The 13,941-nt window shown below is 48.2% G+C and overlaps 1 protein-coding gene across 3 annotated transcripts; it reads left to right on the top strand.

Annotated features, from left to right (window-relative positions):
* Positions 1 to 313: 313 nt before the first annotated feature.
* Positions 314 to 11,873, top strand: LOC140503670 (interferon-inducible GTPase 5-like). Of its 3 annotated transcripts, none has more exons than XM_072607825.1 (3): positions 314 to 416; positions 3,848 to 4,432; positions 11,113 to 11,873. In XM_072607825.1, the coding sequence occupies exons 2-3, from the start codon at positions 3,895 to 3,897 to the stop codon at positions 11,727 to 11,729; spliced, it is 1,155 nt and encodes a 384-aa protein (XP_072463926.1). In that variant the 5' UTR covers positions 314 to 416; positions 3,848 to 3,894; the 3' UTR covers positions 11,730 to 11,873. The 3 variants fall into 3 exon arrangements, with proteins under 3 accessions (XP_072463926.1, XP_072463924.1, XP_072463927.1); XM_072607823.1 differs by having other exon boundaries at positions 316 to 416; positions 3,783 to 4,432; XM_072607826.1 differs by lacking the exon at positions 314 to 416 and adding an exon at positions 435 to 699.
* The last annotated feature ends 2,068 nt before the right edge of the window (positions 11,874 to 13,941 follow it).

Raw genomic sequence — 13,941 nt, 5'->3', positions numbered from 1 at the left:
TCCCATAAGCATGTCACCCTTGTGGGGAAGAGGCACTGGGGAGATAGGATTCCTAGTGAGGTGCTGGGGAGGGTCCATGAGTGGAGGAGGACAGAGTAAGTGTAAACGAGAGGGCTTAGAATGGAGGAGCCTGATCGCTTGATGACAAGCTTCCTCCCAATCTCCTCTTCCCATTCTGGAACCTGAAGGGTCCTTTGATGGCAATCCCCTGGCTCCACTCCAAAACCCTGCCCCCTTACTTGCCTTACTAGAAGATGCCCCCACCCCCTCCCCAGGAGTGGGCCAATCAGAATTCAGATCTTATTACAATGGGTCCTAGCAACAGGTCTGGCCAGGGAGCCAATGGAGTTGGTGGGATTCCAGGGTTCTGGAAGAGGAGGCAGAAGGGCCAGGGCCAAAGGGAGGCCCTGCTAAACGTGAGTTAGGGTAGAGGGTGGCGAGGCAGGGTCACCCTCCCCTCCACCCTGCCCCTTAACACACACCTATTGGAAGATAAGGAGAGATAGACGGGTTTCAGCCCCTAAAAATAACTACCCAACTCAACCCAACTCACCTTGACCCTACCCTCATGTTCCATCCCAGCAAAAGGGATCTCTGGAGGAAGAAAGGATAATTTTCTGGGGAGGGATAGGCATATGAATCTGTGTGACCCTGTATGTGACAGTGGTCATGAGGTTCTGTGGGAGAGACTCTGAATAGGTGAGTCTGACACTGACCTCTGGTGTGATTTGAGTGTGCCCAGAGTAGGAAATTCCTTGAGGAGGACTGAGAGTGTAATTTGTGTTTGTGATTGTGACCATGTGCTGGTCAACTGGTGTGGCTGAGACTGAGAATGAACAGAGAATGAGTCATCTTTTGAGTCTGCTTTTATTGCTGAGTTTGAGTGTGTGAGAGTGTGTAAGAATGTGTGTGTCTGCCTGCCCCGTTGACAACTGGCTCGACCTATTGGGGTGCCTTTCTCTGTGCCCAGTCTGTTAAGCCAGGTGAGACTCACTACTTGTCCACTTGTTGGGAACCTGGAGGAGAGAGCTCACAGTCAACAAGAAAAAGGCACCTACTTTGCAGCAGGTACTGGCCATAGAAAGGCCAAAAGCAGTCTCTGCTCTCAAGGTGCTCACAGTCTAGTGGAGACAATGCAAGCCCAGCTCTGTATAAACTACAGACAGGAGAAACTGAAGAGAAACTAGAGGGCTGCTATTAAGGGGTGGAACGGGGTCACCAGGGGCTGCCTGGAGATGGTGGGATTTCAGCTGGGACCAGCCAGGAGGCAGAGGGGAGGAGGGAGGAGCAGCCCAACACAGGTACAGCCAGTGAAAAGTGTCCTGAGTGTGAGGACCAGACTGGAGGCCAGTGTCCCTAGATTGAAGGCCAGTAAGGTATAAGGAATCTGAGACCAATCAAAGGCAGAATGGAGTGAGAGGACAGAGGTAGCAAGGGAGCGAGGCCTGAAGGTTTCCAACTTTATAGCCTTGTGAGAGCAGGATGCTTGGACCCACTGATTTAGTCCTGGAAGGGACCTCAGAGGCTAACTAGCCCAAGACTCTCATTTTACAGATGAGGAAAGTGAGACCCAGAGTGAGGAGGATCCTAGAGCCACAGCTGGAAGGGACACTCAAGGCCATCTATCTAGTCCTACCTGCTCACTTGATAGATGAGAAAACTGAGGCAGAGAGAGAGGAAGTGAACTTTACAGATGAGGCAACTGAGGCAGACAGAGGGGAAGTGATTTGCCTGAGGCCAGCTCAGGTAGTAATAATTGACAGACAGGATTTGAACCAAGGTCTACTGGCCCCCAAAACCACAGTTCTTTTCATTGTACCCCAGAAGTACATAGATTACTATCCCTACTCTACTGAGGAGGAAATAGGCCCAGAAAAGGAAGGAGACTTGCTCAAGGTTATCCACGACTGGTGAATTTTGGAGGCGGGACTGGCACCTGGCATTCTTGTCTCAAGTCCAGGACTCAGAGTGGTCAGGTCTAGACCAAGTTTCCTTCCATCCAGAGGGACCTGCACTGGGAGAGGGAGAGTGGTTGGAATATCAGAGTTGGGAGAGACTTTAGGAGCCATTTAGGCCAACCCCTTTATGTTACAGATGAAGAAACCACTTAATAGTGGCAGGGACTTGTCTAAGATGAGCCAAGACTTGAACCCAGTACTCTGAACTTTCACAAGATCCCACTATTCTACCTGGGCCTGGCCCCAGTAATGCTTGGCATGGATGGGCTTCTTGCACTTTTAAAGGTGTCTCGATTTGGGCTGGCTGGAAGCCAGGCAGGGAGGGCTCCAGTGGGTATGTTTTAATTACACTTGGGGTGATCGAAGGCACTCAGGTGAGATGTGAGTGTGGGAGAAGTCTCAGCTCACTTTCCCTTCTAATTCCCAGGGGTCTCCTCAATCACATCTCTGAGGCTCTTTAGATGGCTCACCATTTACTGGGGACTGGGGGAATGTGTGTGTGTGTACGGCAGGGACAGACTAAGATAGAGGTGGGGAACCTGTGGCCTGGAGGTCACTTGTGGTCTTCTAAGTCCTTGAGTGTGGCCTTTTGACTGAATGCAAACTTCATGGAACAAATGTCCTTCATAAAAGGATTTGTTCTGAACAATTCTATTATGTGTATGGCCTTGAAAGAGTGTAAAGTTACACCTGTCTCCCAAGGTTGGTGTGTGTGTGTGTGAGAGAGAAAGAGAGTGAGAGTGAGAGGGAGAGGGAGAGAGAGAGGAGAGAGAGAGAACTTGGGGAGATCAGCTAAGGAGATGGGCAGACATGGTCTATGAGAAACTTTCAGGTAGGAGAGATCATACCACTTCAAAGCTGGGGAGCCTTGAGCAGAGGAAGAGAGAAGGAAGGAAACCCTTCCTAGAGAAGACATGGGATCCAAGCCTTGAAGGAAGATGGTAGAACAAGGCAGGGATGAGGAGGGGATGTCTACAATTGGCTACAGACCAACTTGAAGCTGGGAGAACCAAGAAAGAAGTTTAACCCACTGGGGTGTAGAGGGGGTGACTTCTAGGCTCACAGGATGGCCCTTCCTCCAGTTCTTATCCCTTTCCCTCTCCCTCACTTGGTACCTAGTATCGTGTTGGGGACCCAGCAGGGGAATGGAATAAATGGAAATATGGTTCTTGAGTGATTAGAAACACCTAACATTGCGCTAAGCCCTGGGATGCAAATACAAGTGCTCCTAGGGCAGACAGCACCGCTCTGGATCAGGGAAGGTCACTTGGGCTGGGATAGGACTGGAGGAGGGGGTAGAATAAATGGACACTCCAGAACTAGGTCAGAGCTGATTTGATTAGGGTTAAAGAACTGGAAATGGGGGAGGGGAGAAGCAGTGAGAAGATGGCAGGAGATGTGTATAGACAAGCGTGGCCAAAGCAGGTCTATGTATTCTAGTTCACTGAGGCAGCCAAGCACATACACATCAGGATGGAGAAGACTTAAAGAGTCATAGGATCAAAGGATTTAGAGCTTAAAGCTGGAGACTCCATGTCATCCAGGCTTATCATGTTAGAGCTGGGAGGGAACCTAGAACATGGAATGGCAGAGCTGGGAAGGCATTAGAACAGAGAATATCAGAACTGGGAGTATCCTTAGAATAGAGAATATCAGAGCAGAGAAGATCCTTAGAACATGGACTGTCGGAATTGAGAGTGCCCTTATTCAACCTCTGCATTTTATAGAGGAGCAAAGTTAGACCCAGAGATGGAAAGAGACTTTCCAAGGCCACTGGTGAACAGAGGGATGCCTGATGTGTCCCCCTCCCTCCTTCTATTGAAGGTCATCAGGCCCCTCCAAGTTGAGGTCCCCTGAGCTTTCTCCTCTGATGGCCGCCCAATCTCTAGGGACAGCCCAGGAGTCTAGGAAGAGCTTGACTCTGACGCCTGAAGAGATGGCGGCTTTTGGTGAAGTTTTCAGAGGAGAGAGTCTGGCCGTGATATCTGCCAAGTTACGTTCCACCCTCCACTCCCTAGAGAATGTTCGGTTGGACATCGCCATCACGGGAAGTGTGAGCTCAGGAAAGTCCACTTTTGTCAATGCCCTCCGTGGCTTGGGCGATGAAGACCAGGGCTCAGCCAAGACAGGGTTGGCGGAGACAACCTTGGACCCAACACCGTACCCGCACCCCAAATACCCCAACATCATCATCTGGGACCTGCCGAGCATAGAGACCCCCTTACTGCAAGACGAGTACCTAGAAAGCATTCCACCCAGCCGCTATGACTTCTTTATCATCCTTGCCTCTGAACGCTTCACGACCAGTCACGCGCAGCTGGCCTGCGCTATCCAGGCCAAGAAGAAGCACTTCTATTTTGTCCGCTCCAAGGTTGACGTGGACATAGCTGCCTCACGCCAACGCCGGCCCAGCACCTTCTCTGAGGAAGGCGTGCTTTTGGAGATCCGGGAAAACTGCCGTATCTACTTGCAAGGTAAGGGATTGGGGATTCTGGGAGTAATTTAAGGGTTCCAGAATGATGTTTGGAGCCCCCAAAGTGGGGGGGGGGAGTTCACCCTCAGATAGCCTTTACCTTCCTTGGTCACTCACACACGCTGGAGGATTATGGAAGCAGCGACGCAGAACTGAGGTGGACTGATGTCCAGTCCCTACCTGAGCAGCAGCTGTCCTGCAGTCAATGAGAGATAAATGATTACCCAACCCCCTATTTGGAAATTTCTAGGGACAAGGAACTCATTCCTAATATCAATGAATTTAAAAATCTCAAGGCAAATGGATCCCCCAAAGGTACCTGAACAGGGACTCCTTCTACAATCCCACTGACAAATGGTCATTCATCCAACCTCCATTTAAAAATCTCCAGAGAATGGGCACCCACTGCTTCAATATCCTTAATATCACAGAATCCTGAAATCTCAAGTCTGAAAGTCTCTAGGGTGGTACTAGCTTAGTCTATACATGAGCAAAAGTACTTCTCCCTGCTCACGGCTTTGGGCAAGTCCTATTATTTCTCTGGGACTCAATTTCCTCATCAGTAAAATAAGGACATTGAACTAAATAGTCCAAAGGACCTCCTGGCTCGAGATTTATAATCCTGTACCCCGTTTAACATGCCTGACAAGTGATGATCTAGCCTCTGCTTGGAGTCTCCCAGTGACAGGGAGCCCTGTGTCCCAAGGGAACCCATTTCACTTTTGGATATATCTTGATAGGACTCGTTTCTTTTTGTTGAGCCTAATCTTTGTGTTTTCCATTCATCGACTGAGACACAGGTGGGAGAATGGAAAAAAGGTGCTAGAAGGATCATAGATCTATTGCTTTCCAGCTGAAAGTGGTCTCAGAGTCCATTATACCAATCTCCTCATTTTACAGACAAGGAAACTGAGGCTTCCAGGAGGCAAGAGACTTGCCCAAAGCCACTCAGGTACCAATCATCAGGTCACATCTCAGCAGATGGCTTCATCTCTTACGTGTGACAGCCAATGTTTGTATGATGCTTAAAGCAAGGATCACAAAGCACTTTACAAATTTTATTTTATTTTATTCTCACAACAACACTGGGAGGGAGGTACTGCTATTATCACCATTCTGTAGATGGGGAAAATTGAGACAGATAGAGGTTAAGTGACTTGCCCAGGGTCACATGGTCAGTAAGTGTCTGAGGCAGGATTCCACCATGACACCTAGCTGACCCTTAGCTGAGAAGACTTGTACCTAATAGAGAGACTTCTCTGGTTTCATCTGCCTTTCATTCCTTCTCTGCTGTCTCAGGATGCAGTAGGTCCAGTCCCCTCTCCTTCCTTTTGGGATCTCAATCCATCCATCATTCCTTCTCTCTCTCTCTCTCTCTCTCTCTCTCTCTCTCTCTCTCTCTCTCTCTCTCTCTCTGTTTGCCTCTCTCTCTCCTGGCTCCATCCTGCACTACCTCAGAGGGTAACTACTCCAACCCCTAGCTAAAGATGCAGCAACGCATCCCCCCACCCCCTGCCCAGAACCACCTTTGACAAATTATTCCAACTTTGCTTGAACACTTACAAGGGTAGGGAACTCATTACCTATCAAAGTACCCCATTCCATTTGGGGATCATTCTAATGGTCTTGTTTAGCTCATTCCTACATCTGCCTCCATCAGCCTCCCTCAGCTTACTTCTAGTTATCCCCTCAGGGGTCCAGGGCAGCAGTATCTACACGAAGTACCCCTGAATATGCACATTATGTTCCCCATAGAGTGGTACTTTGTGGGTCTGCCTCTACTCCAAATGATAGCTCATGAGCCCTCATTGGTGTCTTTCCTTGTTGCAGAGGACACAACTGGCTCAAAGCAAAGACATTTGATGAAATAACATAGTAAGAGAAGTAGCCATAGAACATTCACCCCACAGACCTAGATTAGTCTCCCACAGACACATACACAATCGGTGGGAAGGGTGCACATGTGAAGGGATGAACATAGACAACCCATGCATAGAGGGGCACAAATTCAGGCTACAGCTGGAGCTTGAGAACATGTGTTGAGGGGCAGCTTAGATAGAGATAGCTCATCAACCTCTGCTCTCTACTGGCCTCCTGGTCAGCACTGGCTGCTGTTAGCCACAAGATTTTGGAGTTTCTGTCACATTCCAAATTCTGGTCTCAGTTGGAATCCTTAGTTGGGGGGAGAACTTTTTCCTCATGGAAGAGTGGGCTCTGTCATGCTTCTTTTCTTTGAAAGGGCTGCTGCTTCTCCTGCTGCAGCTCACTTAGAACATAGATGCCCTTACATAAAACTTGCATAATCTCTTTCTAGGTTAAAGCCCTATTCATTTCTCAGAACCTTATCTAGAAGAGAATTTCCTCTCAGCAGATTCTTCAATCCCAGCCAAGCTCTCTGGAACACAAAAATAGGACTCCTCTAGCTAACTTTACGTCTTCAGGTTTATTTCTGGTTTGTTGAATTGTATTTAGTAATCCCTGAGTCCCGGTTCTCTGTTCCTTCATGTTTAGGGTCAGCAAATCTATGTAACTTGCTTCTTAATTTTTCCAAGCTAAACTATATTCAGTTAGTAACTACTTTAGAGGTCGTTCTTCCACTATGTGTCAAAGTCTCTTGGGATTTGGGGACCCCAATATCTCATTTCCGAAACTATTTCCATTCTCTCTTGAGGATGAGTGGATTTTCTAACATTCATATGGCCTCTCTGTAGCCTCCCCCTAATATAAATCTGATCATTTTGACCCAAACAAGTCTGACCCTTCTAACCCAAGACCACCATGTTGGACAATGGGGCTCAAGTTTCCTTTTCTTCAGGCTAAACAGACCTGGTTTTGAGCCTTCAATCCTTCAACTGTGAGGTCAGTAGGGTGGGGTTAGCTCTCTCCAATTGAAAGAAAAAACAGATCCAGAGAAGGGAACTGTGGGCACACATTGAATTGAGGGGCAGAACTGAGACTAGACTCCAGAGCCCTTATCTCCCAAACTTGGGACTCTTCCTGCCTGCTAGACCAATCCATGGGTCTGAACTACAACAGAATGGAGGGATCCCCAGGATGGAAAATAGAAACTAGGCAGAAGACCTTCTAGTCACTGCAGCCCAGATAGGCACCTTTGCTACTGGAGATGGGGATTGCTGTCAGAAGCAGGCTGGGCACCTGAGTCAAACAGCAAAGAAGATTCTCAAATCAACTTAGTAATTCCTGCTGCAAAAGCAATTCAGGAAGTAATGTAGAGAAATTTAGATGAGCAGGAGAAATAGTTATTCTGGTGGTGCAAAGATCAATGTTATTAACACAGTGAGAGATCTGGTACCTTCTTATTTTAACTCATCATTCTTTTTAACAAAGTGGGGAGTTGCCAGTTAGTAACTAGGTGTCTCCACACTGCAGAAATGTACTCTTTACATATAAGTGCCCCTGGCAAAGTCCCTTTCACCCTACCTTATTTGAAGCTCTGATTGAGATTTTTCTGACAAAGGAGAGACGCCAGAGAACAGGGTTCTGTTTAGTACAATTCTAAGAACGTTAGTTAAGCATCTGCTGTGGGCAGGGTGCTGTGAATCAGACTGATGTGATAAAGACCCTGCTTTCAAGGAAACTTACAATCCGATGGAGACAGGAAAGGTAACAGAGAGAATGTGGGAGGGCAAAGGCAAGGTCCAGATAGAATCCTCCAGGAAAATGTGGGGAGGAAGAGAACATGCCTGCTATAGGCAACGCACGGTGCTAGGCACAGGGATGGGAAGGAAAAGATGAATAAGGCAGGGTCTCTTCCCCGTGAAGAGGAATATGGGCTATTAGCAATGATGAAACAGTTGGCTTAGGGAAGAGAGTGTTGGATTTGAACGCAGTTCAAATCTTACCTTGGACACTTAGCTGACTGATCCTAGGCAAGTCACTTTTCATCTCTTGGTCTCAGTTTCCTCATCTGTAAAATGACAACAATAATTTCCCCAACCTCCTGAGGTTGTTGTGAGGATCAAATGAGATAATATCTGTCAAGTGTTCTGTAAATCTGACAGGTCTCCATAAATGTTACTGGCATTAGTAATGTGACCCCCACACAAATAAGCACAGTGTAAACGAAAGTATGATAAGCCCCTACCTGAGGAAGAGCGATGGCCAGTGGAAAGGGACCAAGGCACAGACGGAGCGATGGAGGCCAGGTCATACAAAGTACTAGTAGAAGGGATGGACTCGAGTTCAGCTCTGACAGTGATTCTCTTTGTGACCTTTGGAAAGTCACGTCATTCCTTGTTTTTTTTCCTTTGTTAAAAAAACCTAAATTGTCTTCAATGTCTCTTCTGGCTTTGGTCCTACAAGTCCTAGGATAATAAATCTGGAACAGAAATAGAAAGTCTAAGCCTTTAATTTTACAGATGAGGAAACTAAGGCAAATAGCAATAAGTGACTCACCCAGGGTCACACAGTAAGTATCTGAGTTGGAACTTGAACTTCCTGACTCCTAGTCCAGAGCTCTCCTCCCTCTACCACACTGCCCTTCCTCTCTTGGCCTCCGTTTCCTAGTAGGTTGGACTAGATGTTTTCTGGGTCCCCTCTTGCCCCGACATAGTGTGATAGTTCTACAAGAGATCAGAGGAGGAGAAGGTCAGCATGGGCTGGAATGGGCTGGGAGGGTTCTGTGGAGGTGGGACTTAGAAGACAGAAAGGATCACCGCCATGGTGGGGAAAGGGACAAAGAAGCCATCAGGATGCTTTGAGATCCCGGAGGCAGCTTTAGTCTGTTCAGGCAATAAGCATTTACTAAGAGCCTACTATGTGCCAGGCACTCTGCTCAGCACTAGGGATACAGAAAAAGAGTCAAAAGTTAGTCCCTGTTCTCAAGGGACCCAAAGACAGTCTAATGAGGGAGACAAATATGTACAAACAGGCAGCACTGTATGTCCAGGACATATTTTATATACAGGATACATAAGAGACAATAGAGGGAAGGCACTAGAATTAGGCCAAGTTCAGGCTTGTCTGATTCTTTGTGGCCCCATTTGGGGTTTTCTTAGCAAAGATACTGGAGTGGTTTGCCATTTCCTTCTCCAGCTCATTTTACAGATGAGGAAACTGAGGCAGAGTGAAATGATTTATCCAGGGTCAGACAGCTAGTAAATGTCTGAGGTTAGATTTGAATTCAGGTCCTCCTGACTCGAGACCTGGCTCTCTGACCACTGCACCATCTACAACAATAACTAGTACCTGCCTGTTAGGGTAGTTGTGAGGATGAAATGAAATCATATTTCTAAAAAGTGTTTAGCCCAGTACCCTGGACATAGTAATAATAATTAATAAATTAATAACAATATATTCTTATGTTGCTTATAATAATAATTATTAATATATACTTACTCTCCCTTCTCCTCCTCAGGTCCCTCCAGGCTCTAAATCTGCTGAGCTTTAGACTGAGAGGGCCTTGGGGGTTGGGTAAAGGAAGGGCACCCCCTGGGGCTGGGTCCACGAGGCTTTCTCAGAGTCTGTGTTTCCCACTAAGAACCTACTGTGTGGAGTGCCTTGTTAGGTTCTGTGTGAGGAAGACCCGAGGACTGCCAGGGCTTAACCTGGGGCCTGCAGGATATAAGGATGGAGCTGGGAGGCCATTCAATCCCTTGCCCTGTTCTGTGTGCACCTGGAAGGCAGAATGAGGGGCAGAAGGGGCAGAGAATCAGATCTCAACTTCATGCTGGGGAAACAGATAGTTTGGGGAGGGGGCCAGTGGGGTGCTGGGGAAAGGATGGTGGATTTGAAGTCAGAGGTCCTAGGTTCTAATCCGGCTCTGCCACTTACTATGTGACCTTGAATAAATCACAACCTCTCTGGTTGTCAGTTTCCTTCTCAGCAAAATGAGGGGATAGTTGGCCTCTAAGGTATCTTCCAGTTCTAAGTCTGTGATCCTAATGATAGCTCTCCCAATGGAGGAAGGACTGTCCTCATAGGTAATGAGTTCCCCACCATGGTAGGTATTCACGTCAGGTGATCACTCATTTCGGATTTTGCAGAGTGATTTTTGCACAGGTCAGATGCTCTCCAAAGTCCCTCTGAATGACAAGATTTAGCCGTTCTGTAAGAAGGGGCAGCAGGTTGTGAGTGTCCTGTCATGAGAGGCCTGGATGATCACTTGTGGAAGGAGGCCCTGATCAGAAATGGGGTGCCTTAGATACTTGCTCCTCCTCCCTTGCAGCTCCCTTCTAGGACTGTGACTCTGTGGCCTTGTCCCTGTGCTCCAGAATTTGGAGAGATCTGACTCTAAAACATGGCCTAGAGGCCAGGGAAGGCTTCCAGAACAGGATGGAGATGGGCTGGGCTCAGCTGGGGACCTTGAAGTTATCTTATTAAAAAGGGCTTGTTAAGAAGCTTGGGAGGGTTCCACTGAGGTGGGGGTGCTTTGGAGATGGCCCAGGTTCTTATCTGGGGGAACAACAAGGGGAGGCCTTATCTTCATAAGATAAGGGAATGACAGAACACTCTGGCCAGGCTTCTAGGAGGAGGGAAGGAGCCAGTGCTTGGATGATGGGGTGGGGTCTTCTTCAGAAAAGGGGGGTGCTGAGCCATGGAGGAGGTTATTGGGAGGAAGGGGGCCATGAAGACAGTTTTTTCAGACCAACTCAGCCATCTGGGAGGGCTTCCCAGAGGAGGGGGGCCTGGGCAGATGGCTAGGACTCTTGTCTTCTGCAGCTGAGGGAGTGGTCAAACCCAAAGTCTTCCTGCTCTCCACGTTTGAACTGGCCAAGTATGACTTCCCACTGTTCGCTGAAACCATATCCCAAGATCTGGACAGCCACAAGCGCCACGCCTTTCTGGTGGCCCTACCCAATGTGTCCCAGCCCATCTTGGAGAAAAAGGCTGCCTCCATGCTCCAGCACGTGTGGCTCGTGGCCACGGTGGCCTGCACTCTTAACATTCAGATAGTGCCAGGAGTGACCGAGGTGGCCTGCGATATCGGCCTGCTCATGAACACTATGGCCACCTACCGTCGTAGCTTTGGCCTGGAGTCAGCCTCCCTGTACAGGCTGGCTCAACGGACTGGCGGGTCTCTGCAGGCCATGCAGAGTGGGGTGTGCAGCCCACTGTGCGAGGTGAGCAAGAGTCAGGTCATTGACTTGCTGGGCCGGGCCAACAAGGGCACCGCAATCACCTTTGCCCAAGAGCTGGCATCCCTGCCCGTCCTGGGGGTCCTGGCCTCTTGTAGCCTCTCCTTTGCCACTGTCTACCAAATGCTCAGGGCCTATCTAGACAGGGCAGCCAAGGATGCACAGAATATGCTGAAGCTGGCCTTTCGGAAGAGCCAGTAACCAGTGGACTCAAGATTTTGAATCTTCTCCCTGCCTTCCAATGCTTTGGGTGGGCCTGGTGTTGGGGAGGTGCCCTGACCACATCTTGGTATGCGTAGGCTGGGCTGGGGCTGGTAGGACCAAAAAGATCTCAAGTCTCAAGGAGCCTGGTTGTGGTTATTTATGCCCTCGTCTTGTCGGACTCAACAAAATTCACTGAGCCCTCAGGAGGCACCTCATTCATACACTCACTCAGTAAACATTTATTAAACAGCAACTGTATATAGAACATTGGGGGACATACAAAATTCAGCAGGCCCATGCTCCTAGGAATCACTGAGCCCATGGTCCAATGGGGAAAAAGACACCAACCTGATACAATAACATTTGATTTTTTGTGTTTGTGGTTGTTCAGACCTAAAATTTCATCAATGTAGAGAGTTTTCCTATGTAGAAACTTCCTTGGGGAGGCAAACGGTTAATTACTTAATATAGTCTTAGAGCATTGTTTGGGGGCATAGGGAGCTTGTGACCTGCCCAGGGACCCAGAGCTAGGATGTGCCAGAGATGATACCTGAATGCTTGGTCTCCCTGGCTTCAAGATTGGAACTCTATCCACTGCCCCAAGCATCTCTGGTAGAGAAATAGCTATGTTTGTCCTTGGCTTTCAAAGGCATGGGTCTCACCCTCCAGTCTTCTACATCCTGGAGTGCTCTCCTTGTAAAATAATGAACTCTGAGAGCAAGAAGGGACTTTGGTGGGCATCCATTCAAACCCTTACCTAAGTTGAAATCCCTTCTCTGACATACATGCTTTCAAGGAATCTTTATACCTCTGCCTGAGACCTCCCATGAGGGCACTCACTACTCACTGGTGTTAGAATCTCTCTCTCTCTCTCTCTCTCACACACACACACACACACACACACACACACACACACACACACAACTCCACAGGTTTTTCCCATTGTAAAGGACTTCAGTGTGTGTCTAGCCTGACCATGAATCCACTATCCAACAACCCCAACAAGTGGCCCTCCAGTCTCTACTGAAAGACCCCCAGCCAGAGGCCACCTACTGCCTCCCAAGTCAGTCTGTCCCACTTGGGTACAACCCCCATTGTTAGTGGACTGCCTTCTCCTATCTTAGACCTAGAATTCCACAGTCAGAAGGGGCTTCAGAGGGCATCGAGTTATCCCACTTTCAGATAGTGACTTCAATTAATTAAGCACCTACTATGTGCCAGGCCGTGTGCTGGTCACAGGGGATACAAAGATAAAAGTGAAGATATCCCTGCCTTTGAGTTTACATTTTAACAGAGGATGGCAGCTACAAATTGAATTCTCTTCTCCCTGTGACTGCTCACTCCCCCTCCCCCCAGTTTTGGTCTCTGGGGCCAGATCTAGACATTCTTCTCCCTGATGTCTCTTTGGGAAGCCTCACCCTGTCCCTTGGGTCAGACATCATAAGATTTGGAGCTGGTATTGGACATCTCTTTTCCAGTTGAAGACCAGAGATGAGAATCTACTTACCTAAGGTCTTAAAGGCAGAAATAGGAAAAGAGATGGTATTCACCTCCCTGGCCAGCACCAATCAATGCTGCCCAAAGCAGAGAAAGGACAAGATTGAGAGCTGATGGGATAGGGGATGGCAACTTTTTGGAGGGGGCATGCTGCAATGCAGGTTCTGGGATAGAGTAGAGAGGGAGCAAGACTCAGACACTGGGCATTTATGAGCAGAAAGAGTTGGGGGTGAGTTTTTCAAAGCCTGATTTGTGTGACTGGGCCAATCACTTCCTGTCTCAGCTTCAGCCTTGCAAAACTGTGGGAGATGGGGGAGGGCTGGGCAATGAGGAAGGACTGGTCTAGATGGCCTCTAAGTTCCTCCTAACTAATGATCTATGGACCTACACCATAATTTTACCCAGAGGGCACAGAGTTCAACCATCTTATTTTACACATAGAGAAACTGAGGGCCAAAGAGGGGAAATAAGCTTGGCCAAGGCTTAGTCAGATATGAGGGCAGGCTGAGGAGGAAGAGAATGTCTTGGATGGTGCTGAAGTTGTGGAGGTTGGTGATGGGGAGGATGGTAGTAGTTGCCACAGAAATGGGGATGGTAGAAGGTGAAGAAGCTTTGTTTTGGACAGGCTGACTTTGAAAGGCAACAGGATATCCAGGTGGAGAGGTGTCCCTGCGGTTTTGTTGAAAGAACCAGAACTTATCTGTGGAGTGAT

Source organism: Notamacropus eugenii, chromosome 5 (genome assembly GCF_028372415.1).
Source record: "Notamacropus eugenii isolate mMacEug1 chromosome 5, mMacEug1.pri_v2, whole genome shotgun sequence".
NCBI classification, from domain to species: Eukaryota; Metazoa; Chordata; class Mammalia; order Diprotodontia; family Macropodidae; genus Notamacropus; species Notamacropus eugenii.
The sequence above is the reverse complement of the archived record's forward strand: the minus strand, read 5'-3'. Positions and strand labels throughout refer to the sequence as shown.